Raw genomic sequence first — 27,588 nt, forward strand, 5'->3', positions numbered from 1 at the left:
GCGAGTTACTGGTGAATGTGATACCTGTAGGTGTTCCATATACATTTAATTGGACTCTACAGAAACTGTTTTTCGAAGTACGAGCTGAATAGGAAATGAGATCTTTTTTTGTGTGTTCTTATTTTGAAGCCCTCCTGTTGAATTTTCTAGCAAAGTTATATATATAATCCATAAAAACTCCAGAGGAGGTTTTGCAACACTTCTGCCACGCAGGGGGTCTGCTCTGTAGACGGTGAGGAGCACAGCTCCAAACCATTCCATTGCTGCTTAAAAGAAAGAGAAACCCCTCTTTTGCAGTGCAAAACATGGAAATATTTTTGCTTGCCTTGTCTATAAATACTTGTATGGCAGAATTTTGAACATCTTTGAACAGACTTGAACATCTTCAAAAAGGGAAAAAAAAAAAAAAAAGAGCCCTTTACAACTGAAAATCAAGAAATTTGAATTTGGATATATTGCCCAAAACTGAAGCTTCTGCAAGGAAGGGTGTATGAAAACACAGCCACGCGGTCCAGGCTGCACCTCTGACCCTGGGCTGGCTGGTGGCTGGGAGCGCTGCTGCTTGTGCCCGCCGGGCATGGGGACACCCAAGCAGGCGGTTGGAATTTGCTAGTTCAACAGCTCATCAGCTTTGTAGCACGGGGAGGATTTTCTGCTGCTTTTTTTTGGTTGCTGTTTCCCACCCCACAGCCTCTTGTGCCGCTTTCAACACAATGCCCAGTGTACTTGGAAAGTCTGAATCAGAGGCATGTTGCTTTTGCAGTCTCGGGAGGACCCTGCCTCACGCGGCGCTTCAGAGGACAGTCGTCCTGCCAACGTTATGAAAACGCGTGTCCCGAAGCGGTCCCCTGGCTGAGAAGTTCAGCAAACCTCCACCCTTCTGAGAAGGAGGAAAGAGCCTTGTTTTGCAACTCTGGCACGAATGGAGTGGGAGCTTTTTTGTGTCAGAGCCCTTGAGCCGGTGGCCTGGAAGCCCACATCACCCCCTCCAGCCTTTGGAGGTGCTGGAAGAGGCAAGAGCCTGCTTGCTACCCCGGGGCTGGATTGCAGGTGGCGGTGAGGGACGTGCCCCAGGCAAGCCGCTGACCCACACCAGCACTGCAGGGCTCACGCGACAGCTGGTGGCCCTGGCCCTCTCTGGCCCTCGAGCCGCTCTGCCCTTGCTGGCAGAGATGGGTTCAAAGCAGCTGCTGCCCGGCGATCTGTGGGTTCTGCCGGCAGGCTCTTCCCGTGGAAGCAGGTGAGGAAGGTTTTGTGGCCCGAAGTCAGCGCCGCTTTTGGTCTCTCTGGGTGGGCTAGTGCAGCCGGCCAGGGGTCGCGGTGTGCAGGGCTATCTGCTGTTGCCGTGTCCCACAGGACTGCCTCATGAGAGCATCTCCCTGGGCTTGAAGGAGATGGTGGAAAACCTGAAGGATCTTGCACCTGCCTTGGAGGAGGGATGGTTTCATGGTCAATGAAAACCAGCCCAGATTGTGCTGGGCCTTGCTGTCCATCATGCCCAAGCGTTCACATCACCACTTCTGTGCTGCCTTTACCCTCACGATGACCCAGATGATGAAGCTAATCATCTGCCGGCTTTGTCGTGGTAGCTGACATGCCAGATCAGATCTTTGACCCAGCTCACCTGTGCCTGCCTCCCTCCTGCTGCACCATGCCACTTGCAGAGAGATGGGGAAGCGGGATGCTCTCAGAACTGGGGCTCCCTGGGATGACACTAATTGAATTTTCTCCCTTTATAACCTGCAAAAGGATGAAGTAATTTCTCCTAGTGACCAGTGAGACGGGCCAGCAGGTTGAGAGCATCCCTCCCGCACGCTTTCCCTTGGGGCAGCTAGTGGGAAGCCATGTCGACAAACCTGCTTTGATAGTTGTAGATGAATGTGTGATGGGATAATTTCAGGTGGCTCCATGATGAGGGGATTGAGGAACCAGTCCATCCCTGAATGCTGCTTAACCCTGACCACGTCCGTATTTGCTGCCCCTCGCCGTTCGGGTAGCAGAGGGTGGGGAGCTGTTGCTGACCCAGCAGGATGGACTGAACGTCTGTGGCCACTGGGTCCTGCCTCAGGGGAGCACCAGCCCCAAACCAGCCCCCCAGCACCAGCTGATCGCTAGTGAGCACCCTGCTCTGCGCTGGCCGTCCCTGTTAACCTGGGTCGTTTCTTCTCTGCAGGTATCCCATGAGTTTGCCATTAACTTCAATCCCACGAACCCATTCTGTTCAGGTAAGTGCCAGCTAGGTCTTTATGACTCCTTTGATGCCTGCAGTGTCACCTGTCCTTCCCTCTGCATTTCTCCAGTAACATCCTGGGGGGGGTTCAAGGTCTGTTCGGAGACAGACGTTAATGGCAAAGCAGAGCACATGCTAAGGGGGCACTCAGAGGAGAGCAGAGAAAATCTGGGGATGTGTGTAGGAAGGCCCAGGGTAAAACGCAACTGGATTCAGACAGCATAAAATCCGCCTTCGCTCCGATGTCTGGTGTGTCCTACCAGCCGTCTGCTCCTCCAGCAAGCCTGCAAGAAACACTGGCCTGCTTAGCAGATGGGGAATTCAGCCTTAATGCTTCATTTAGCAACGGAGAGCCGGTCCCAGTCATGGCTGGAAAAGTGCTCACGTCCAAAGTGGTCAGGGCTACCGCGGTCTCCAGAGGCCGCCTGGTTTGGCCTCTGCCTCCCCCCTGGCAGCACGGGGGCTCGAGCCGCGCTCGCTGGTCCACGAAAGCTGAGCGCATCCATGGCTCAGCTGCCTGTGCTCTGTCCCTGCAGGTGTTCTGGGACACAGAGCCCACCTCCTGCACCTCCTGTCGGACACGGGTCCTTCCCGAGGAACTCGCTGTCAGCCGATGAATTGTGGAGCTGGTCGGTTCTGACTTGCATGCGCCCACGCAGCCTTCGGGGAGAGCTGCCATTTACCCCACTCCGGTCTGGCAGGAGCAGGAGGGTCTCCCGTGACCTGTGGGTCCCAGACACAGCTTGGGAGCTCAGGGGATGCTTCTGGGACTGTTTTGCTTCCCTCTGCAACCTCAGCTCCATGTCTGTCAGGTTTTTGGTTATGCTTAGAGACCAGGAGTTGCTTTTCTTTTTGCTCCTCCTCTTTGGTGGGTTCCAGGATTTTTGCAGAAACAGAGGGAAAGCCACCCTTGACTGGCCATGGCGAGGGCTCTCTTACCCCAGAAGCTCTGAGGACCCACTGCAAAGTGACTGAAGGGCAGAGCCCTGGTATTGGAATGTGTGAGTGGAGGTGTGTGAAACCAGTAGAGCTGGATGAGTCGGGGAGGGGATAAAATAAGTGTAACTTCAGCTCCCATGACAGTTAATGATGCTTAATTGGACTTGTAGTGAGCCTGAGCTGTGGTGCGTTGTAATGCCTGGCTTCTCTGCTTTCCCCAAAGGTGTGGAGGGCATTGTCCAAGCGTACTCAGCCTGCCTGCCCCACATCCGCTTCTACGGACCCACCAACTTCTCCCCCATCGTCAACCATGTGGCCCGCTTTGCAGCACAGGCCACCCAGCAGGAGGCTGCATCCGTAAGTCCGTAAGGTCCCGTGAGACGACGGCAATCCTGACGGCTTTGGGCAGGGGAAGCCAAAGCCTGAGCTTAATTTCATCTTTCCCTTCTCTGCGGGTGTGGGAGCGGTGTGTCCTCCCATCAGCACCATCCCTGGGGTCCCTGCAGCTGGCGGCTCTCTGTTGGCTGTCAGCACATCTGACAGAGAACGTAGAGTCCATCGTAGGAACAAAAAAAAATGACTCAGAAACTTGATAGCAGTCAAAAAAACTGCATCTGTGGAAAGTCAGAAGTTACTGGGGAGAGGAATGAGGTGGGAGTGGGAGATGCCACGAGGTGGGTCTCCCTGGGATTTGCACAGATGTCTTGAGCGTAGTCTTAAATGCCGGTCCCCTTATCTCAAAGGTGACCCAGCAGCCATGGGAGGGGCAGACGAGGGAGAGCTGGCCAAGACGTGGCGAGCAGCCCCACTAAGAGGAGCGGTAAGGCTGGCACCTGCTGGCCCGGGAGGTCAGCTGGGAGTATCAGAGATGTGTAAAATCAGGAATGGTGAAAAAGTGATTGATTTCTCCCTAATTCTTAGGGGCAGGCCTGCAAGGCCCCCAGGAGCAGCTGGGTGATGGGTGTCCAACAGGCCAGTGCGCAGTGGTCAGGGAACTGAGACCCCCCCGGGGCAGTGCCGGGGGCTGAGGGCTGCAAGGGGGGGGGCAGAGTGATGGGGTGTGCTACTGGCAGACCCGACTGTCCAGTGCCATTCGGCACTGCGCCAGCGTGAGCTCGGGAGTCCCCGACATGTGCCAGGGCAGCAGCTGGCGGGAGGCAGGAGAGGACAACTTTGTGCTCTCCTGATTTTTTTCCTAAAACATCCTCTGCTGAGCTCCAAGGGGCTTTGCTCTGAAGAGGCAACCTCTGTCCTTATGGATAAGTGGGGAATGATAGTTCTGAGGAGCATAGCTCTTGCTTTCCAAACAGGTTCCTGCTCCTGCAGGACTGTCCTGGGGCAGGACGTACCAGAAGCTCCCTGGGGAGCACCAGCACGGTGACGCTGCTGTTGCAGTGCAGGTGGGAGACAGGAGCGACAGGGAAGAGGTTGAGTGTGACTTCAAATCTTTGGCTTACTTCCCTTCAACACACAACAAAGCTGGAGGAAGCATCTCCCTGTCCTCCATAAAGATCTCCTGGTGAGATCTGGGGGTGCACATCCAGCAAGCCTGTGCTGTGGCGTAAAGCGTGGTCTTTCTAAAGTGGCCGATGGCTGAATCTGAACCTTTTGCCAGGAGAAGGCCTTTCTGCTATTCCCCTTCAAATAGTTTTTTAGATTTCAGGGGGAGCTGCAGAAAACCACGGGATGGCTCAGTTTGATCATTGCTTTTCACACCACTTGGAAAAACAGTGGGCTCAGGGCCAGGCTTCGTTTTCCCGTGCAGCCGCTCCAGCTGCTCAGCAGTCCTGCAAGTCCCTGTTAATTAGTCCATCAGATTGTTCACATCCATATGTCAAAAAGCTGCTCATTAGCACAGGGGCCCTGTTCAACCAGGCTCCATTGCACCGGGTCACAAGGCAGCCGGGGCCAGCGTGGCTTTGGGGGACGAGGCTGGTGGTTGCAGGGATGCAGGGATGCCCATGCATGCCAGGAGCTGCAGCTGTGGGTCCAGCCTTGCTGGTAGGGACCACGTGTCCTCTTAGGGATGCAAAGAGCATCTGAAGACTTCAGGATGGAGCTCACTCGGGTCCCTGTGGCAGCAGGCTGCCCACAGAGGATGGCAGGTCTGGCCCCTGCGTTTCACTGGCCAAAACCATCTCAGCTTGGGCATCAGCACATCGGCACAGGAGCTGCCTCGGGGTAAAAGCATCCCCGATTCCTGCCTGGAAGCGGAGCTGGATCACACTCAAAGCTTCTTCCCCAAGGGGACCTTTTCCTGTCTTGCCATGAGCGCTGTTGCTCTTCCCAGCCCCCGGCACAAGGAAATTCTGAATTTGGTTTAATTCAGCACAAATCCAGGTCGGTCCTCTTTTTTTTTTGTTTTCTCTCTTGTCATCAGTGGGGGAGGGAGAAGCCCACAGGCAGTGGCACTAATCATATGCAAATTGCACCCCTCCGTTGGCACTAATAGTTTAATCAAGGGAGATTTTAAATAATGGGCATTAATGGTGGCGTCAGAGGCAAGCCTGGGTTGGCTCAGTCTTTTTTTTTTTTTTTTTTGGAAGCACAAAGCGTTAGTGATGAGGGGTCTCACTCCCCCGGGGTCTTCTCCTCTGCCATCCCACCTTCAATCTGATGCTGCTGGCTTCGGTGGCTGCCTGGACCTGCCCTACTCTTCCTCCTGCTCTCACTCGCTCCCAACGTTTCAAGTAAAACAAAAAACCCTCGTAGTTTTTCCATGGCAACGCAGATCACAAACACTGGAGCCGTTTGCTTTTAAGAGATGGGAGGATGTCGGGGGGCGGGGGGTGGGGAGCGACAGAGGGATTACACACGATTTGATTCTCAGGAAGGATTAATAAGGATTAATAAGCTTTGGAGAATTAAAACCTACCTTTCCAGCAGCGTCCCTGCATCCAAACCTCCCCTTTCCTTACCCCGTGCTGTTTAATGCTGCCTAATCCTTTCAAGTCCTGCTCCCTCACGTGAGCCTAATTGCTGATATCATTAGCAAACAATCAAGAATCATCCTCAAAGCCCCCTGGATTCAGGGGCTGGGCATTTTAACAACAAAAAGAGGAGAAAGGAGGTAGGTGCTGCCAGGTTGGTGTGCCCGGGGGGGAGGGGGGGTCCGGCCGTGGTGCCAGCCTGGTCCCTGCCCCTAGCAGCTTGGGTCACAGCTTGGCAGAGGTGGCACCCCAGCTGGGGACCATGGTGGGGGGGATCCGGAGGTGCCACCAGCACCCTGGCCCCACTGCCATCTGTGGACACCACCAGAATTGTCATCGCTCCCTGGGGAATCTCCCCCTGATGCTCTTACCCGCTGCCTGCTCGCCCCACTGCAGCCCCCTGGGCTTTGGGGCTGACCCCCTTCTCTTGGCCTCTGAAATATGTTGTGATAAAATGTATTTTGAGCTCTACTCCCCTCTCTTTTCCTGCATACTTTCCAGCATTTTTCTCTGTTCCCATGCTGGATTTCACACAAAAAAGGGAACAAAGGGAGCTAGTCCTTTCTGGGTTTCCTCTTTTTGATCATGCACAGAGGCAGGGGGAGGAAGGGGGAGAATCAGCTTGAAGTCGATCCCATTATCCACTGCTCTCCTCAAGGTTTTACCCTTCCTCCTGTACTGGTTTCCAGACAGGGTCAGGCCCCAGTCACTTGTCCTGCTTCCAGTGGTGACCAGTGCTGGCCACCACAGAGGAGCACGCTTCTCCTGGAGCTTAGTCTTACCCTCCAGACTTGGATGCTGAGCTCCTGCTCTTCAGACCTATGTCTCCCCATGATGTGCTCTGAAAAGTTCAGATTTAGGGAGAAACTAAACCCCGGGCAGCACGCGGGAGTTAGGACTGGCACCCCAGAAGGGGCTGGGTTGGGAAGGGGCTGGCTGCTGGCCCTGGCTTGGGAGAACCTCCTCGCCCCTGTCCTGGGGCTGTTTGAGCTCGACCCAGCCTTGTCTGTGCTTGGGAGTTCAGCACCAGAGCGCCAAGAGAAGGTTTCAGGAGATGTGGGCTGGAGGAAGACCAAGAAAATGGGCTCTGGATGGCGTTCCATCTCTTGCTTTTCCAGGACGGCTGCGCTAGTGGTTTTCAGAGGAAATGGAAAGAATGAGGAGAGGAACAAAGGGCTTTAATGTGCTTAAGTGCTTGTCTTCGTCATTTCTCTAGCACACGCAAGCAGTGTAATGTGCCAAAATTGAACCATTACTTTCCCTGGAAGCAGAGGAGATGGGCTTTTCGGGGGTCCATGTGCCTGATTTGCTGAGCCGAGTCCAGCAGGACGGTCTATCTGTCCATCCCCCCCAGCTGGGCAGGATCAGCCCCATCACCCTCCTTTCCCTGTGGGAAGGGGAGTAGATGCTAACACCGCTGCTTCGGCATCCCCCCAGCTTGCTGGTACCCTCTGCATCCCCCCTCAGTGCCTCTGAGACCCACAGCTTTGTATGGGAGATGGACAAGCCCTGAGCATGGGACAGCCCCCCCCCGGCCCTGCAGCCCGGTGGTGGGATGCAGGAGCTGCTCCCCGTTGGCACAGGGCTGTGTTAATGGGGACTGCCCTGAAATGTGTCCCCCTGGAGATTTCATCTCCCAGCTGGGCTTGTGTCCTGGCCCCAAACTCCTGGCTGTGACACGGAAGCTCTGCACAGGCTGGTTGGGTTTTTTTCCTGTTACTCAGTGCAGTAAATCAGTAAATCAGCAAAATGTTTTGGCGTGGGAGTTGGCTTGTCGTTTGGTTATGATCTTTCAAAAAAACAAGGGGAACAGGAGCACCTGAAATTCCTGGGTGCTGCTAAAGGGGGTGGTGCTGGCTGTCCTGGGAAGCAGCGAACCTTGCACTCCCCCCGAGGGGACCTGCCTCCCCCCAACATGCCAAGCATCCCGGCTGCTCACACCTTGCCAGCGCTGGCTCTGGTGTGAGGGTGCACCGGCATCCCACTGGGTCTCACCCTCCGTCCTCCCCTCCGCAGCAATACTTCATCCTCCTCATCATCACGGATGGGGTGATCAGCGACATGGATGAGACGAGACACGCCGTGGTGCAGGCATCCAAGCTGCCCATGTCCATCATCATCGTTGGGGTGGGCAACGCTGACTTCGCCGCCATGGAGTTCCTGGATGGGGACAGCCGGGTGCTGCGCTCCTACACCGGCGAGGAGGCCGTGCGTGACATTGTCCAGTTTGTGCCCTTCCGGGATTTCCGCAATGTGAGTGTGGGCAGCGGGGAGGGGGTCACAGGCAGAAATGGAAGTGGAGCAACTCCAGCAGAGGCAGACTGAGGCAGGAGGTAGAGGGCTGGCACCTGCCTGCCTTACCCTGGCCCTAAAGTCCACCTTCCTCAGTGATGGGCTGGCACGGACCAGGCACATCAGCGCTGCGAGCAGGGGCAGCAGCGCTCCATATCTCCATAGCACTGCTCCACCTGAGCATCCCCCCATCTCCGCCACCCTGCCATTGCCAGGCAGGTGGGAGCAAACACCAGTTAATTATCACAGGGTCTGAGCTCCTGCAGCAAGCTGGGGTGGTGCTGGGCTCAGTGGTGGTCCCACGCTGGTGTCTCCTACTCGGGCCTCATCTGGCACCCGTGACGTGCCGAGGGCTTAATGCTGAATGGCCTTGGCCCTGGGGGTCCCACCAGTCCCTTCCTGGCACCGTAAAAAGGGCTAATGCCAGCACTGGCCCTGCATGTCCCCTCTGCGGGATGGATTGTCCTGCCCACTGCCCGACCCATGCATGTGTGTTGGAAAAAATGTTGCTGAATGGAAGAAAAAAAAAGGGGCAGGGGGGAAGAGAGAGGAAAAAGAAGAAAAAGAAAAAAAAAAACCAAGACAAAATGAGAGGCAGGTCCCTGCCCATCGTGCCCAGCCAGGAGTCAGCCCTGGGCCAGATGCTGTTGCTGGCACAGATTGCCAGAGGATGCAGAAAATCAGCCTGTGCTTATTATCTTCCCTCTTTTCACAGCTAATCAGAGTCTGTCCGTTTCACTGCCTGTTACTCAATACCTGGTTTTTCTAACCTACCAAGAATGTTTTATTCCTCCCTACCAGTAAATTACCTCCTGGAGGGAAGGTGTAGTATAGAATATAATAATCTCAGGTGTATAAAATGCTGGCTGCCAGTGGACTCTAGAGGTTATTAAATGAAATGCCACAGTCTGGAGCTGGGGACAGCCCAGCCATGTTTGCTGTCGGTCCCCTATGGCCGTTCTTATGCCAGTGTTTGTTCCCTTTCGCCTGCAGGCCCCCAAGGAGACCCTGGCCAAAGCTGTGCTGGCAGAGCTGCCCCAGCAAGTCGTGCAGTACTTCAAGCACCAAAACCTGCCGCCCATCAACTCGGAGCCCGCGTAGAGCTGTGCCAGGCTGTGCCCTCTGCATGTTGCTGAAGCCTGTTGGTCCTACCAAAAGCACGTTCCACATGCTTCTAAGAGGAGACTACCCTCTCTGAAACACTTTGTACTTCTTAATTTAACTACTAAGTTCTTAAAACTTGTCCCAGAGAAGCGTCTGGATTCATTTTGTACAGTTCCAGCCCGAGGTAACACTAAGCGGCCAGGCCATGCCCTGGTCCTGCTCTGTTGGGTCATTTTTCGGTATTGAATGTACTTTGTATAATTTCAGTGGAACAGGATACGATTTTTACAATCAAACTTGCTTTTTCCAAGCAATGCAGCGCTTAGTATCTTATTATCATTCAACGAACTGGTCATTGTATAGTTCATGTATCTGTGTTGTACCTGTATGTTCATTTTTATACTGTGTACATGTTATATTTGTTATACTCAGGTTAATAAAGAAACTTGGACATTTAAAACAAGGGCCTCCTAGATGGGAAGGTCACCACCCCGGCTGACCATGCCCCAGGATCAGCCCCCGGCTGCGTGACAGAGGGCGATTCACTGAAGGCAGGAGTGCGCATGGATCTCCCACGGAGGGCAGCATCCCTGCACTCCCTGCTCAGCTCTCAGCACCAGCTGGAGCCAAGGGCAGGGGGCTGCTGTGTGCGGTACTCGGGAAAACTCCGGTGATCCCGCAGCAAACTGGCAAAGGGAGCTCCATGGTTCGCTGCTGCTTCATTGCTAAACATTTTCCCAAGCCTGAGTAACAGAAGCTCCCTGGTGCCTGCGAGAAGAGGGGCTGGGTAACAAAATCCTGCTCTCCAGCAGCTCCTTTGAGCCGCTCATCTGCAATGTGTTATCTTCAGCACTAATTGCTGCTTTCTTCTGTTAACTAGATTAAGGTCTTCTGAAGCTGGCAGGTAGAAAGGTGAATATGCTGCAGGGATCACCAGGCTTACTCCGAACTCAAGCAGACCTGACCTCCCTCTTCCCCTTCGCAAAAGCGCTCACGGCCAGAGGCTGGTGTCTCTATAAAGCCCGGAGACACCTGTGTGCACGTGCTGTGCTCATTGCCACCAGCCACTGCTACCACATGCGCGGTTGTCGCTGCTGCCACCGTGTCACCAGCACACAGGCTGCCCTGTGTGGTCCCGCAGCTTGGCCAAAGCATGGAGCCAAAGCTGGCAGTGAGGCCCCAGGTCACCTCTGTGCATGGCGCTGGGTGAGACCCCATCCCTTCGGAGAGGTGGGACTGCTCTGCGAAATATGTGCCTTGCAAAGCCCCCTGGAAGGGCCAAACACCACCACCCTCTTCCAAATGAAGCAGCAGCCTTTAAAGGGTGGCTAGTTTAAAAGTAACGCTGTATGCAGCTCGACTTCCAGATCAAAGTCTGTGGCTGGAAAAAAAATGGGTTTTTTTCTTTCCATAAGAGAACCTCACATGCAGCTGCACTAGCTCGTAAGCTCTTCTGCTAGTAGAGTGTTTGTGGGGGTTTGTCATTATTTTTTTTTAACACCTCTTTTAAGTTTTAACAACTAGCACTGACAACAAGCAGTTTATGAAGCTGTCCCTGGGGAGGGGATGAAGCACACACTATGCAGTCATGGCTTTTTTCTTAAAAAAAATTAAAACAAAAAAATAAATCTAAATCCACCACTGAATGACAGAGCTGCTGGAGCCAGCCGTTCTTCTCCAGCGTGCTGGCCTCGGGGCAAGGTTACTGCCACAGCTGCCGTTTCCAGAAAGTCTGATTTATCCTCCATCCCTTGCACTCTTCATGTCCCAGCACGTCTCAGTGCACTCAAGTAACATCAGATGGCTTCTGACTGTAAGAAGGTAAGAAGGATGGAGTGATGAGCTAGGCCAGCTCTGCAGTTTGTTTACACAGCCCAGGCCATGAGAACAGCAGAGGTGACTCAGACTCAAAGGCTTGGGGAACGCCTTTAGCTCACACAAGCACCCTATCCCTGCTCTTCTGGGAACAAAGGAAAAAAAAGAAAAAAAAAAAGTGTAGAGCAGGGAGCTCTCATGCCTGCTTTTACTGAATTATGGCTCCCCCTGACCTTGCATGGTGCAACATAACCACCATCACCCCACCCTGATCTCACCTGCAGCTCCCATGGACCACCACCATGACTGCCACAACTGGCCGGCAACTCCCACTACAAATTTGTCTAAATCAGCCATTCTGCCTGTAGCTGTGCAAAGTATCGCTCAGGAAAATGGCCAGGCTACTGCGACTACAGACAGATTATTGATCTAGCTTGATGCCAGGGAAGGACACCTACATCTCTCACACCAACTTCTCAAGGCTCTCGCAAATGCAGCTTTCAAGAAAAACAGGCACTTTTTTGTGCATCACTTCCATTTTGTTCCATAACTACGATGAAAGTCATCAAAAGCAAAGCATTAGGGAGGCAGAAAGAGATCTTACTATTTTTCCACCTGAAAGTGCCACAATTACGGCAGCTAGAGCAACCCTGGAGCCAACACAAGATGTGCCAGGCAGCCCAAAACAGGGGAGGAATTGCAGTATGTTTGCAAAGATCTGATGGCAGAAGAGCACTGTTCAAACAGAAACGGTATTCGGCTGAGGACAGCTTCATTGTGAATGTAACTCTCCTTGTTTCCTCCTCGTGGTTCAACAGTCAGGCTAAGCCACGAATCCTGCTAAAGACCTTCAGCTTTCACTGCTTGTGTCCCAGTTGCTCTCTTACAAGTTGCTTCGTGTCACGTTCAGGTAACTTGCCCTTTGGTACACGCGGATCAGCTGTTTTCTCAGAAGCACCTACACTTCATAGTGGGTAGAGCAGGACTGCTGGGAGGGACTGCCACACAGACACTTCCACCTCTGAGCAGCTGAGCTGAGCGGTGCCAGCCCACCAACCTCCCAGCAGTGCTGTTCGCATGCAGAGGTGAGAAGGGTGGGCCCGCGGCTTCCACAGCCTACTTCTCACCCACACCTGGCTCACACCACCTATAAACATGCCCATGCAGGCTTCTTAAATCCAACATAAATTCAAAAGCCACCAACTGCAAAGAATAGTGGAGCTCTCCAGCTTGTGCACAAAGAGATATGCTTGAACTGGGGAGTCCCCCCCACTGTGGATACATGCCTTCAGGACACCACTGCAGAAAAGCTGAATGACTTGTCAAGCGCCGGTGTGGAAGCAATTGCCTCTGAGCAGAACAGCCAACTGCAGCTCCTCTGAACTCACTCAGAACAAGTTTTCCATCACCGTCTCTGCATTTGTAGGAGGCTGGCTTGCACTTCTCCTAGGTGGCAGTTTGAGGAAGGGGCTGGTTGGATAGAACAGAAATTGCTTAATGGAATAGGAACAATTATGAATGGCACAAGCTGAGATAAAAAAAAAAATGCATTCAGAATGTCTTTAATCATTTAACACTAAAACTTCTTTACAGTGTCATGGCAATCTACACTTCCCCATCTGCTTCATTTTTGTTCTGCCCCCATTTCTCAAATACAGAATAAAAATGACATTTTAAAACAGAACACATGGCTGTTTCTACAAGACTTCACTGCTTCAAGTGAGTATTTTTTGCCTGTTAGTCTTGTATAAACTTCTTAGATCACCAGAATGCTTTATTTCCGTAAGAATTTTAAAAGGTAAAAGCTCTCTCCTCTGTACCCTCAGACCTTCATTACATTACTAGCTGTGCCTTCTGGTTTAGGATGGCAGCCTTTCCTCCAGGCTCAGTATGCACCCCAGAAATGGAAAGGGGGGGGACGGGACGGGGGAAGATATAATGAGTTATTTTAGGAGTATCTGAGTGTATTAAAGTTGAGAGGTTAGCTAGAAAGATTATATTTGGGGCAGAAAGATGCATCGAGCATCCATCAGGGCTTTGGAAGATACTCTGCACTACATTACACACGGAGCAATTTAATTATGGACCATCAAAGAAACTGTTGCTACGAAAGACAGAAGAGACAATCTTTCCAGTGGAATTAATGGTGCCTTCGCTATCCGAGCTGGACTCCGAATCACTGCTTCCTGAGTAGGCGCCCAGGCCAGGCAGGATCCCGATGCACACGGCTGCTGAGGGACAGTGGACTGTGGAGCCTCCCACTGAGCTGCTCCCCAGGGGAACACAGGATGGTTTTTCTGAAAGAGAGGTACCTCAGTCAAAATCGAGATCACAAGAAAGGGCTTTTAATCAACCCAGGAACTGCTGCATGTCATTCACCTGCTATTGCCACACAAGCAGCAGACGATTGCAGGATTTAATTAAAGCATAAGGCAGCTTTATGCTGCAATAAAGCTATTCCGACAGGAAGGACTTGCTACCTCAGGGGATTTATTTATTTTTTTCTCATCGCTAGTTTAAGCCCAGCTCTATGCTGATGTAACAGATATTTATTCTAAAGTTGTCAGTTTGATGCTTGTCAAGTACCAAACCCACTAAATCTGCTTTGTGTAATTGAGTACTTTTTTTGCAATATAACAGCCTCGTTGGGGAAAAGTTTTATTCCATCATTCTACTAGTCAACATCTTCTATCTTCCACCTCTAATTAATTATTTCCAGTGCTCTGAAAGTTTACTGAACAGAAGGAGATTCAGGAAGCGCCTTGGGTTGTCATTACACAATCACAGCTCACCCTATTTGTGTCAGAGTATCCTGACAGCAAGTCAATCGCAGCCCTGACAGCTAAGACTGAAATGCAATTTAATTTTTCTTCTAGTTCCCCATAATTTTCTGAAACAAATTGGTTTCAGGATGGACAAGATCACTTCATAGCATGAAAAGCTAATAGCGGATGTATACAAATAAACTAAATGCTGCTGTGAAAAGGAAGGAGATGATCTCCATGTCTCCTGTCAACTGAACAAACCATTAGGCTTGAAATGTAGCTAAGGAGACGCCTATTAGTTATCAGGTAAAACCCTTTAAGGGTAAAATCAGTTAAGCATTAGAATAAATGGCCTAAGGAGAGTACACAGCCTCTATCTGTGGAGATTTAAGAGCAGCTTAGACAAATATCTGTCAGGAATGGTTTAGGCAGGGGAGAGACTGATGACCTGTAGAGGTTCCCTCCAGCCCTACTTTCCATGAAGCCTGTCAGCATCTATAGTTACCATTTCTACTCCTTTAAGGGAAAACTTGCCAATTGCAGTCTGTGCTGTCTTGCATAATGAAGGAGCAGAAAAGCAAATCCTCTATCAGATTTAACACCAAGTCCATTGCTGTTCAGGTGAGAGACAGACAGCTTCCCACATGCAAAAATCAGGGCATACCTTGATTCTTTTCATCATGATCAGTATCTAGTTTCAACCTCTTCACACTGTTACCACCATCTGAACTGTGGAAAAAATAAAAAAGTGTCTTGTTCCTCATAAGCAACCACTTAATTACCATGAAGCTGAAGTCACATCTTTGCCTCAAATGCTACAGCAAATGCCAGCAGGATCCCCTGATGACCATCGCCGCTTCTAACTGCTGTTAACTGGGGCTCCTTGGGGACCATGCAGGATCCTAGAAAGAATCAACACCTACACTGCAAGTATCACCTGCTGACCTCGGGAAACTGAAACACACCACTGGGAATCCACATCAGACCTCTTGCACAGCAACACAGAGCTGCCTGTTCATCTGGAAGTACCCCACAGGAGATCAGGAAGAACTACCTGAGCTTCAGCCACCCACGTGACCACAGGCTTGCATGTGTGGATGATTACCACGCTTGCTGGTGCAACATCCATGTGTTTTCCCTTGCAGGGTTTCCTTCCCCTCCTTCAAGCACCTGAAGAGCCTGTTCTAAAACATCTAGGAATCTTGCACCCAGTAAGAAGCCCAATAGGTTTTGCAGCAATTCACACACCCCTGCAGTGTCTGACCTCAAAAAGACAGGGGTCCTTTTTGGGTCCAAAGTGGTGTTGGGGGAAAGGAGCGTTACGTGGACTTCTGAGTCTTCAGAGCTTCTACAGCCTTTCCTTGTCACTGCCCAGTTTCTTTTCCCCCTCTTGCATGTTCCTAATCCTAAGCCGTCCACATAAACAAATGTTTCCCAGCCTCAGCTGTGATGAACCAAAGCAATGAAGTATGAGCATTATTATGCATTAACTCTTTTCTGTTCCCGTAAGAACACACAGTACAGAAAGATTATTCTGTGTGGGGAGGTTTTAATAGTAATACATCCTTTACAGGAACTACAAAGCTCAGAGAGCAGATGTTGAGCTCACGCTACACTTGATTTTGGCCAGTTTGCAATAAAAGATAAGACGGCAAAAATAGAAGACTGCAAAGCAAGACTGTGATGGCACTGACATGTCAGTTAAGATGCTCTCTTCAAATAGATGCCATCTGCAGACTTTAGATGTGCCATTAAGCACATGCCAGCTCCTTCTCTACATCCTACTGGGCTAAGTACTAGTAGTTACAAGAAAAAAAAAATTGTTGGCTGCTTGTTATCAGTTCAGCATTTTTCTTCTCTGCCTTCCAAAAACCCAAACAACTACCCAACCCCACACACATTAGGTGGAGGAAGTGCTTACTTCAGTTTTCAGACACGCAATTACTGCTGTACTGGGAGCTAAACATCACCCTACAAAAGAAGCTTCTAAAATAATCTCTTGTTCTCTGGGACAGATTCAAAAACACTGACTGAATTTTGAGATGTCAGTAATCATCTTAAGTATTAGATGACTCATCGGTGGGAAATAAGTCTTGGTCCCACATGCCTAGTTTCTCCATAACCTGTAGCACACCAGCAGCCATGTTTGCAGGCCAAGATCAAAACAGCAAACAGATCACAAACCAGCTGCCATCTCCCTGGGATGGAAAGAGTGTTGATATATCAGTGCAGATGAGCGAGGAACAAGGGAAGTTTGCTTGGTACACAAACATCTTCTCTTGTAACCTGTGTCTCCCCTGTGTTGCCCCCAGCAGCAATTAAAACAAACCATTTTAGACACAGGTAAAATTGGCTGATAAACTATGCAAACCTTAGTAAAATTACATGAGTGAGGTGACACCGATATCTACAAATAGAGATGTAAAATAGATTCCCTCTAGATCCCCAAGCAGGATTGCCCAAGCCTGGCAGTCTAGAATGAAGAGCCTACCCACTTCTTTACACACACTTATCTATTTGAACTGCTTCATGTTTTTCCCACAGTTTGTGAGAGCCTATAGAAACAACGCTGGTCTTTTCTTATACCTCCCCCCTTTTTTCTTTAGGGCTAAGGTTCACACCTCACTCTCTGGAGGCAGTTTTGGCCTGCCTCCCTTTACACTGCTAACTGGGTTCCGTTCCTCATGAATTTATAGAGGTGTGAAACTAACCTTCTGTGTTTCACAGCTCCTGCCAACAGCTTTGCCTGAGAGAATTTGTTCTTGTTTTCCACTGACTTCATGGACAATTTCTTCTCCGTTTCCTTCTTTGGGTCCATACTGACTCCCACTTTGAGAGTGCTGTGAATTAAGGGTTAAGGATCAACCAGGAAGGAATGGGGAGAACAGACACTTCCTCTCTGATATATTTAGCCAGCTCTGCTGACAGCATCGACTGAACTTCATTCACGTATTCTAACAAAATAAACTAATTTGTAATGACACTTAGCTGACACCTTCAGCCAAGACAGAAAAGACTTCATGCTCTGGGTTCGGAGCTCTCGCCAGTATCAATTTGAGCTCTCTCTGTAAAGATATCCAGGCAGCAGACTAGCAACTGCTTTTCCAAAGCCAGAAAGGTGCAGTACGCAACACATCCAGCACTCATAAACATATCCATCATCCTCCCTTTTCCTAAAGGTCTTACAAAAGCTGAAAGGTCAGGCTGGGGTAAAAAAACAAAAGAAAAAAAGAAAGGCATGCAGTATTTCCCCCTTTTATGCAGATCAACACATTTGCAATTAATATTTGCTGCTTCAAGCCCTAATCCTTACCAAAAAAACTAAGCAGCAATATGTGAGCTCATGAACTCCTCAAACCCTCCTTTTGCTGAGCCCAGCAGACTTCAGCCTACCAAAGCAAAACAGTTCAATTTTCTGGTTTGGTATTTATCACTCTAACTTCTCAGCTCATCTCTCTGTAAGGACCACAAGGCCAATTTAAACACCAGCCCCAAGAGGAAGGAGACAGATCTGATTAAGTGTGCATGTGGTCCAAGATTCATCCAAAAAGACTGCAACTGCACAGAAAAACTAAGTAGCTTAAAACAGTGTTAGCAAGGTGGGATGCAGCTGAAGCCTATAATGAGGTGGAGAAGCTTAAGCAGGTTCTCAGACAGAATAAGAAGCAGCTTGGTCTGTTATTAAGGCACACTCACTCTGCACACACACTAAACAGGTCTCCTTCTGTGGCAGGATCTAGTCCTGTCAACAGTTAATGACCAGTTGTATCTGATGAAGTAAGGTCTGTCAAAGATCCTGTTTGCTCATGAGGTGCCAGTAAGTCAAAAAAGCTTCTGCAAAACTTTTAAACTGCAATAGCAAAGACAAATCAACCTAATTTAAAAGGGTATTTGTTTATAACCCTAAATCTAGCTTTCTACCAGTTTCTTCACTGACTACAGTTCTACTGATAAGGTGGATCTGCTCCACGAGCTGGGGTTTCACACGTGCCCAGTTACTACAGACGAATATTGGATTGTGAATTTCACATTGATGGGACATGTATTTGGAGTCAGGGGGGTTTATTCCTCATGGAACATCTGCAAATCAAAACCTCAGGCCTTCCTCCGAAGTGACACACTCCAAGTCTCCAATCACTTTACAGTTAGGAGCACCTAGATGCCACTCCTTATTTGATTTTCCTAAGGATACAGCAGAAACCCAGACTGCTCCCTACCTCAACTGAAAGTCAAAACCAGACTGTTCAAGTCTATTTATTTTTTAGGATGGCACAGGAGTGCCATCCTGTGGCTATCAGAAGCAATCTGAAAGCTGCTTGTGTCGAACACAGTTTGACATCACAACACATGCTTTCACACACTGCAGCGTTCAACTTCCCCGTTTGGGTTCGCTACCTTGTTATATTCTAACACAGGACTACCCAAGCCTGGCTGATGAACCCAAAAATTTTTATTTTAAGATACCAAATTACAGGCTTTTCATTTCCATCTGGGATGCCATTCTTTAACACTCCTCAACTACCAGAGACACAGCACATTTTTAACAGATTTTGTATGTACTGTTGCCATTAGCAAATGTAATACTATACCTAGTCAAGAAGGGTCCCCTCTCAGGAAGACTACATTAGAAATAAACCTCTCAATCTTAAATATCAACTGCATTAAAAAAACCTGTCCTACAGTAAAGCCTGCTTCTTGGAGGGGGGCTTTTCTGACATCTACATAGGATTTAAGAGAGGAGGGTGTTGCCCTCGAACAGACTTCTTGGCACTGGCTTAAAAAATACCTGTAAATCTTTAAACACTGTCAGACCAGTGGAGCTGGATAGGGTAAGGAACAAAAGCCCCTAGCTGTTTATGTAGCAGGAAGTAAAATTCCTATGCATCCATGCACATGAATTTCTTACGCTCGAGAGCACATTAAAATATTCTCAGGCATGTTTATCATTAAGGTACAGGACTTCATGATTGTTCAGCCTAATAAATGAAGAAAGGGAAGAAAAAAAAAAAAGAAGGGGAAGAAAAAAAAAAAAAAGAAGGGGAAGAAAAAAAAAAAAAGAAGGGGAAGAAAAAAAAAAAAGAAGGGGAAGAAAAAAAAAAAAGAAGGGGAAGAAAAAAAAAAAGAAGGGGAAGAAAAAAAAAAAGAAGGGGAAGAAAAAAAAAAAGAAGGGGAAGAAAAAAAAAAAGAAGGGGAAGAAAAAAAAAAAAAGAAGGGGAAGAAAAAAAAAAAAAAGAAGGGGAAGAAAAAAAGCTCTGTACGTGAATATTGACACAGGTATTACCATGAAATTAATGCTTCTGGGTAACTTAAGTTAGATATTATACCAAGAAAAAGACCAAATAACAAAACCCGCTGGGTCGACATTCCTCTTATGAGTTTGGAAGAGCGCTTGAATGGTATCTATAGATCCAGAATATCTACCCAGTACCCACTGGTTTTTGTCACTGTATTGATAAACCATCAGTAACAACCTGCCGATGCAAAACCAACTTTTGCATTGTAAAGAATATCACCAAAAATTTCAAACAAAGGTGAGTCATTTTGCAAGTTGGTCTGAGGTTGCTTGAAATATTATGGTTAAATAAAAAAAAAAAAAAGAAAGGAAATTGAATGGGCAAAACTCCAGTTTCTCACGAGATGAGGCAACTATAAAACATCCTCCCTCCTTCCACCTCATCAGGAAGAAATTCTACGGTTTAATTTTCAGCAAGACTTCAGATACAGAGCCAGGTGATATTAGTAGGACTGCAAAGACTGAGGTTAGGTGGCCTGCACGCCTTGAACAGGCCCTGCTCACTGAATTCAGGGATCAGTGTGTTATGTGGCTAATTGAAGACAACATAAGATTCCCTCTGGGCTGGTATGGTTCATCCCAGATGTATGTGACCTAACTAGAGCTGTCAGCTGCTTCCACAGCATAATCTTATACCGCACATCCCTGCATCAGCCAGACCCGCAAGCAACCACCACCGAAACTAAATATATCCCATGAACATCCCATTATTAGATCCAACAAATCAAAAAAATATTCCACATCCATCAACCAACTACAACCTATTTTTGAAGTAAAGAAAAGTGCCAGTATTGCTTTTTCATAAACACATTACCAAGGTAACTTAAGATGCTCTTCACAGAGCAGACGCTCTAAGTTGTAAATCATTAACTAATACAAAGTAATGCAGATCTTCGTAGCACTGGCACCATTCAGCTTTATTTGCTGACTGGTTTTGGTCACGTCCTCATTTACACTAAAGTATCCTTGAGAACTTGTGTTTTGTTCACCAACGACTTAAAAGCAATTGTTTTCATTAGAAGGCAAAGAAACCATGAGGCTCTCCACAGATTCAGTAAACCTCAAAAAAACATTTAGCTTAGCACAGAAATCCTCAAATCATTCCAACCTCCCTTGACTGGCACTGATTAGAGAGAGAAAGCATCCTATATCCCAAATCCCAAACAATGTGGAGGGGGAGATGGAAAGAAAAGTACCAATGGCATGTGGGGCCTGGGGGCGGAAATATAAAAAAATTACAGTGGGAGACCCAAGCTACAATGAAAACATTAAAATTTAAAAATCTGTCATTGTACATGTTCTGTAAACCAGTTTTATAGAAAGAACGTCAATAACAGAATAGAACTACAGCCAGTCTCTTATCCTCCTCAATATAACTGCCAGCCCTTTTAATGCAAAGGATATTCTGTATTCGTTTAGTTCTTTCAGCTCTTCTTCTCTTCGTTGCTTTTCTAGTAGCTCTTGCTGCCGAGAAACCTCATCAAGGAAATGCGTCTCATCTTCATCTAAGCCTCTTACCATATTTTCTGAAAAAACGAAAAGAATGCATACTGATAAACTAAAACCACTTTGGGAGCAGCCATTTGTTTTGTGTTACTTGGCCCTCTCTTAGAACATTTTCCAATGATCTCAAATTGCCTCATAAATGTACGTAAGCGTCCACATCTCGCATATGGCATTTCTTAATACTGCCAAGGTAGAACAATTTGCACAAAGTCCCTGGGAATACAGGGAGTAGAGTCCTGTGTGGCCGAGTGAATTGGGTACTCCAGCAGTCACGCTGCTGTGCTGACAAAAGGGTACACAGCAAACTCCACAAGCTATCTGCTGGATTCTAGAACTAAGGAATAAAAATACTTCCCAGTTAGTGATACTGGATGCTAACAAGCTGAAACTCTTACACACTCAGGCACACAAACTACAACAAACTAACACAGTTTGAACACAACACTATTGCTAGAGCAAAAGTAAGGCACAATCCATAGGTAGCCATGAAATGCTGTATAATTAAGGAAAATCAACCAAGTCTTCACACAAGCAGCCTTTCTGCAGTTCTGAAACACCATTTGGAACAGGTTACACAAAACAAGGAATAACCACACTATGCAATGACATTATTTGTTGGTTTGGTTTCAGACACCATGTTTAAGCCTGTTTCCTTAGAATCTGTTCTTAAACCATTCAACAACTGGAAAAAAACACATTACTTCTCTGAATAAATCTTGCCTCAAAATAGGAAGTACATTTTCTTAAACAATTAGTAACTCACCGAAATTAACATCTATTTAAGAAAAAAGAAAAAAAAAGTGTAGTAGGAAGTCTTTTATTTTCTGTTCTGCAAATGTTCAACATCTCTCAATCTAATGGTTTAGTTAGAAAGGTAATAAAAATATTTTTTAGAAAAACCAACTCTTGCTATTTGTAGTTATCCTCAGAAACCTTAACCCAAACATCACCTTTAGGCTTCATTAGAGATTAATTCCATAAGAGGATTTTTTAGGCTTTTACATGAGGTTGCCATACTTTTTTTAATCTTCACCCACACAGTCAAGTTCTTCTCACTTTAATAGCAAGCTAAGAAATCCATTTACACTGATAATCAGCAAGCTTCTGCCTTTGACAGAAAAGCTCTAGGAATCACATATTATTTGAGGTTCCTTTTTAAAGGCTGATCCCTACTCTTTCCAACTCTAAGAACACAGAGCTCATTCATAAATCTTTAAATGGTAACTAGTAGCACTCACTACTACTGCTGAGGGCCCCTTCAAACAGCAAAAGTAGTGTAACTGTATTTTTTGAAGTGACATGCATTAATTTAATTTTCTGCCTGCCTGATCTGCAGACTAAGAGAAGCAGCCATAGTGATCCTTATAGCTGACATTATTGAGATTCTCTACTAAATCGTCTGCAGTAGGTTTTGTTCCCCACGCTAGCAGGATCTGTTATTCTGCAAGGGTTCCTTAAAAGCAGTAGTTTACTTCCCAGTTACCCTCACTCACGGATGCTTCTTATTCCAGTACTTGGCTTACAGGTTCCCTGAATGAAAGTCCTTGCAGATCTAATATAACTGGGCAAGGGAAAAAAATCATTTAGATGGGTTATTAGAAGCCCTTCCAATCCAGGCTGATTGCAGTCAGTTTTCTGGTGGCTATTTGGATGAGAATTGCTTAGTCACATCACCAGAGATGATTTGGATCAAAAGTTTACTGAAGTAAACTCAAAAGTCTCCAGCTGGAAAGAATTCTTCCCACTTTTCACCACCAAAAATGCAAGAGAAACTTAAGAGACAGGAAATAACTTCCACTTATCCCTGTTTTGCTGAACATAATCGTTCAGAAATAAAATTTTTAAAGTTGCATTTTAGAGAATACTAGAATAATTTTTCATTTTAAATGCTGTAACAGTCTACTAAAATTACTTTACTTTGAAAAGGAAGACATTCTTGCAATGCTGAATAACCTAGCAGAAAGAAGAACTGCTGGTCCATATACTGGTTTTTATATACACAAAAGGTTTAGAGAAACTAAATTTGTGTGTTTATGTGAACACAATTCTTCAGCATTAAAGTGTTTCCCCTCCCAAGTCCCATCATCAATCCTGACTTATCAGAATGACAGTGCGCTGGACTCATTTTTATTCCTCCAAAATTACCATGGATAGGAAAAATACTTATGAAACTTTTAAGGCAACTTCAAGCATATTAGGGGACAAACCTTGTCACCAGTGGCCAAATCGAGCTGAACTCTGATGAAGTAAACTAAGTGGTCCACAGTCCACCCAACATTGATCTTTAGTCAGTGAATCCCACTTACCTTCTCCCAAAGACATTTGGCTACAGGAATGATTCTAAAAGCATCTACTACAAAACAGGAAAGACAATCAAGATAATCAATCATGTACTCGACAGCACCTGCAAGGGCAGGAAGTGTTGTCTAACAGAGCTCAGAGATGGTGCCATAGTTACAGGTAAAACATAGCTTTGATGCGTCACAAATACAAGAGAAATTCTAGACAGAATCCACTTCAGCAAACTGGAGCTTAAAGAACACAATAGTTTGAGGGTAACACTTCCAGCTAAAGAACCAAAATCGATCAGAACCGACCTTAAAATGGAGTCCCACAGTATCATCCTCACTTCTCTTTAGATAGAGCTCATAACTCACTTTTTCCCAAAATGGTTGACTAATAACTTTCTAGTTCTCGTTATCATCTTTGCACTCAGCAGCACATATACAGGTGATACAATGCAAAGGATTTTTCTCTAAAACCAGAAATTCAAACATCAGTAGAAATTAGATTTCCATTTCATTAGCAGAGTTAAACATCTACTTTTTGAAGAATCAGCTCCTGTATCTCTGCTTTTTCCAAATAGTAATCTTTGAGCCTCAAATCACTTTTGTGTCAACTAACTAAAGCTTGGAAATGTAACAGCTGCTGGAACAGGATTTCTTTTTATCGATTCAAATGGAATGGTCTTGTGTTAAAGCATGAGTTCCAGAGTCACAAAACCAGGTTACACATCCACTTTTCCATGGATTGGCATCAGGGTTTTTTTTAACGCAATGTGCAAAATAAGCCTAGTATTCCACACTTTACAGGGATGCAGCTTCACAACTGTAGGCAACTTCTGTGTTTTGCATGCGTGGAGTGCTGCCTTGGTGCCCAGAACAGTATTACCTGCAGGAAAATCTACCATCCTTGATAAACACAAGATTGCAGTAACACTTTTCTAAAGCCTCTGTTTCTCTCTCAGAGAGGCAGACAAGACACACAGGTATCTCCTTTAGTCAGATGTTGTATACAGCTGTTGCACACAACACATGCACTTTGCTGGGTTTCAGTTCAAAATAGTAACTGCTGATGCTTACTGAATTTAAATTGCTCCTCAAACTCCTGCTGCTTCTTTTCTCTCTGTTCCTGAAGTCTTTCATACAACGAACGTGGGTCATATGCCTCCTCTGGGCATTCTGAAAGGAAGGAGTAAATCAGGAAATGAGACCATATGTCAGAAATACTAAATCACCAACAGCTCTTAGCTCCTTCACATAAAAACCTTTTGCAATTGTATAATACAAGCTATTATCTTTTATTTCTGTTTTACATGAAAGTGAAACGTTCTCCGGTCTCTTTCCTATAATTATTAAAATCTACCTCATACCTTCTGGATCCTCAGGTTTTCGGACCTTTTCCCATTCCTCCTGCCTTCTCTTTCGTCGCTCCTCTAGCTCTGATTCAGACACAAACCTCTTGTTAATCACAAGGTCAGCAGTACCATCTCCCCCATCCATTGTGGAACAGCTTGTCCTAAAAGCACAATATGAAAGACATCAGGGACTTGATTTCACTTGTCAGTGCATGAGACATTACTACACATCCTGAAAAACAGACCCACTGCATTCATAGAAACTTCAGTTCTCCAAAGACTACTACGTAGCAAGCATAGCTTGAGATACCTACTCACTGCATAACTGCTAAGACAAATAGCACCACCTTCTTTACTCTTTTTCATAATATGTTCTCCCTGTCAGTTTTCTGCCTCAGGTTGCTTTTCTAAAAGTCATATTTTAATGGAATTTTCCCCACCACACTTTGGATTTATCTTACTCACATAAATATATGAAAAAATATTAATAAACCACACCTACATCCTTTGATGTCAGTTCTTACAACCTTCTGTTCCAGAGAAAGGATTTGACACTCTGCCCTCACTTTACCCAAGTTCCTTTCATCCGTTCTGTGAAAACTCAAGATAAGTTTTCCTGTTTTCAGTGATTTGAATACCTGTATTTCTAAGTCATTAACAGTGAGACTTCAGAAATTAGCAACTAATCTCTCTAATCTTCAAAAGCATTCTGCACCTCTTTGCAGCTCTGGGGAGTGCTAGGCTTGGACAGCCCCGTCAGGGTTACAGAGTTCAAGAAGCGAGTGAAAGAGGGAATCCCTTGGGCTAAACCGGGGTGAGATTAGCCCCTTCTGACACAGTACACTTGCCTCCGCTTCAAGAGATCCTGAATACTGGCCAGGGCCCTATTTCAATACTAGGTGCAGGGTGGAGATGCTCCAAGGAGTCATTGCAAGAAGGAAACTCATGGTCTTGATACCTCTAAGCCCAGGATGAAACAAACTGCTTCTGCAAATCTTAAGTGGCTCCTTTCAAGATTTATTCTACCAGCTCTGTACTACAGAATGCAGCATTAATGCCTATTTTTGTTTCTTACATCAAGCCTCTGTATGTGAGTACAACATAAATACAGCTGTTCATTTAAAGTCATGCTAACCTCAGTCTTCTCTAGTTTCTTCTTATTTCCCTGGTATAACTTCAGCAAGAACCGCAAAGACTACAGACGATTGCCCCTGCACTGCCAATACTGCCAAGTATTACCCATTTAGGGTCTCACCCAGCCTGCATTTCAGTAGTGGAAGGGAACCCAGAACATTTACCCTTCTAGGGAGGGGGGGATGCAATAACCCAAATAACAGAAGGAACCTGTTTATCATTCTTCACTTGTACCACAAGGAACCACTCTTGCAGGAAGCAGAGTCCTGAAATTGTTACAAAAACTGATACTTTTGTGAGGTATTTTTTGCAATACAAATGACAAATTGAGGTCTCAGGAGAAATACAGGTTAGAGCACTGGCTAAATATTTGTAATAGCAGGATGAGTGCTTAAGGTGGGAATTGTCACAAGAAGACAAGACAAAAGGATTCTCTTAAGAGCTGGGGAAGGGAAGGACAGACCAAGGATTAGTGATCTTCTCTTTTTCTTTTCACTTTTCTTTCGTTTCTTTATTAATATCTAACAAAAATCCATACTAAGACAAGTGTACTTTCCAGAAAGCATGGAACACCTGCTCTTTGAGTGTCATTTCTGAAGGTGGCTCAAGCTGGACACCTATAGAAAAGAATGAAAATTGAATCTCCCTCCTGAATGCAGGTCCTTATCACAAGACCAGCTTTCCTACCCAAGTGCTGTATAAACCAGATAACCTGGTACTCCACTTACATCATCTCAACATCAATCAGAAACGAAAGGTTCTGATACAACGGTGAGAGAAAGTTGTAAAAACAAAATGAGAGGGATTCAGCAAGGGCACAGTATCACCTGGGACTAAAGCCTGCAAGAGTAAACCACCTGCCTTCTGGATCAGCCAGTTCACGTAAGACTATATTTTAAGATACTTGAAGGAGATTAAGGTTTATGAATTGACATACAGCTACAGTATTTTCACTGCAAACCTGGAAAGTAGCGTCTGATCAAACACATTCCAGCAAGTAACTACTGACAACCACCTCCTGGGGCAAAAAGTTGTGGGGAAAAAATTAAAACTCAAGCAGTATCACATTTATGTTGACTTGTACTTATAAAATTGTTAATCTCACTGTATTCTTTGCCCTCACCCATCCGAAACACACACACAAAATCTTCCAGACCAGACCAAACGCAGGTGTTTGGCAGTTGTCCCCTGCCCGGTGACTGCAGTCTAGCCAGTGATAAGCTGTCACCGTAAACGCAGGAGTTTGTGTCGCAGCTGTAAACTGCACCTTTCGATACTACCGGCGAGCAACATTGCCAGGACCACAAAACCTCCACGGCCCCTGCCACTACCCAGGCCGAACAGCCCTTGAGCCGAGACGATGCCTGGGCTACCGGTGCAGCCTCCGGCGCGCTCAGCCCCCGCTAAACAGCGCTCCCCTACCGCGCCACAGCAAACGGATCGCCGTGCGCCGGGCCTGGAGCCGCGGCGGAGGGTGCCCGAGGGGCGGCTCAGCCTCCCGGGCGCAGGCCTGGGCGCGCCAGGCCGGGGCCTGCTGCCAGCCCCGCCAAAGCCCTCGCCGCTACCTCCCCTTCCTACCCGCCCCCCGCCTGCTCGCGGTGGGAGCGGCCCCCCCGGCCCGGTCCGCCGTGCTCACAGGGCCCGGGCCCGGCCCTTGTCACCCTTCCGCTCGAAAGGCCCCGCAGCGCGGCCACGGCCGCTTCTCCCGCCGCGCTCACAGAGCCCCCAGCTCCCGCCTCAGACACTGCCGCCACCCGGGACTCGGGCCGCCACCGCCAGCACGTACCGCGGCCGCCGGCCCGCCAGAGCGAAAGGCGCAGCCCGGCTCAGAGCGCCGCCATTGATACCCCCCGCCGGCCCGCCCCGATTCGCTCACCGCCGCCGGTCGCCCCACTCCTTCCGCCCGCAAGAGCCAACCGAGTGAGCTCTTCCTTAGGCAGCCC

The 27,588-nt window shown here is 47.5% G+C and overlaps 2 protein-coding genes across 8 annotated transcripts in view; one reads left to right on the forward strand and one right to left on the reverse strand.

Annotated features, from left to right (window-relative positions):
- CPNE2 (copine 2) overlaps positions 1-12,884 on the forward strand; it is a 57,173-nt gene extending 44,289 nt beyond the window's left edge. For all 6 annotated transcript variants that reach the window (XM_055819106.1, XM_055819109.1, XM_055819105.1 and 3 more), the window contains 4 exons: positions 2,174-2,225; positions 3,393-3,526; positions 8,116-8,352; positions 9,385-12,884. In XM_055819106.1, coding sequence (XP_055675081.1) covers positions 2,174-2,225; positions 3,393-3,526; positions 8,116-8,352; positions 9,385-9,492 — 531 coding nt within the window. In that variant the 3' untranslated portion in view covers positions 9,493-12,884. The remainder of the gene's footprint in view (positions 1-2,173; positions 2,226-3,392; positions 3,527-8,115; positions 8,353-9,384) is intronic.
- On the reverse strand, positions 12,857-27,541 carry PSME3IP1 (proteasome activator subunit 3 interacting protein 1). 2 transcript variants are annotated; one of them, XM_055819147.1, is made up of 7 exons: positions 27,522-27,541; positions 24,527-24,672; positions 24,237-24,335; positions 20,772-20,894; positions 16,787-16,916; positions 14,740-14,804; positions 12,857-13,607 (listed from the first exon to the last, which is right to left on the reverse strand). In XM_055819147.1, exons 2-7 carry the CDS (start codon positions 24,654-24,656, stop codon positions 13,390-13,392), a joined length of 765 nt encoding a protein of 254 aa, XP_055675122.1. In that variant the 5' UTR covers positions 24,657-24,672; positions 27,522-27,541; the 3' UTR covers positions 12,857-13,389. The 2 variants fall into 2 exon arrangements, with proteins under 2 accessions (XP_055675122.1, XP_055675123.1); XM_055819148.1 differs by having other exon boundaries at positions 27,432-27,533.
- Positions 27,542-27,588: the final 47 nt, after the last annotated feature.

Source organism: Falco peregrinus, chromosome 14 (genome assembly GCF_023634155.1).
Source record: "Falco peregrinus isolate bFalPer1 chromosome 14, bFalPer1.pri, whole genome shotgun sequence".
NCBI lineage: Eukaryota > Metazoa > Chordata > Aves > Falconiformes > Falconidae > Falco > Falco peregrinus.

Excerpts from the sequence above, each read along its gene's own strand:
- PSME3IP1 (XM_055819147.1), bottom strand. The coding sequence starts at position 24,656 with ATGGATGGGGGAGATGGTACTGCTGACCTTGTGATTAACAAGAGGTTT. Across the intron at positions 16,917-20,771 it reads AGAACTAAACGAATACAGAA|GCACTCTCAAAGTGGGAGTC; the intron begins TATCCTTTGCAT and ends CCTTAATTCACA. Across the intron at positions 13,608-14,739 it reads TCATGATGAAAAGAATCAAG|AAAAACCATCCTGTGTTCCC; the intron begins GTATGCCCTGAT and ends CCTCTCTTTCAG.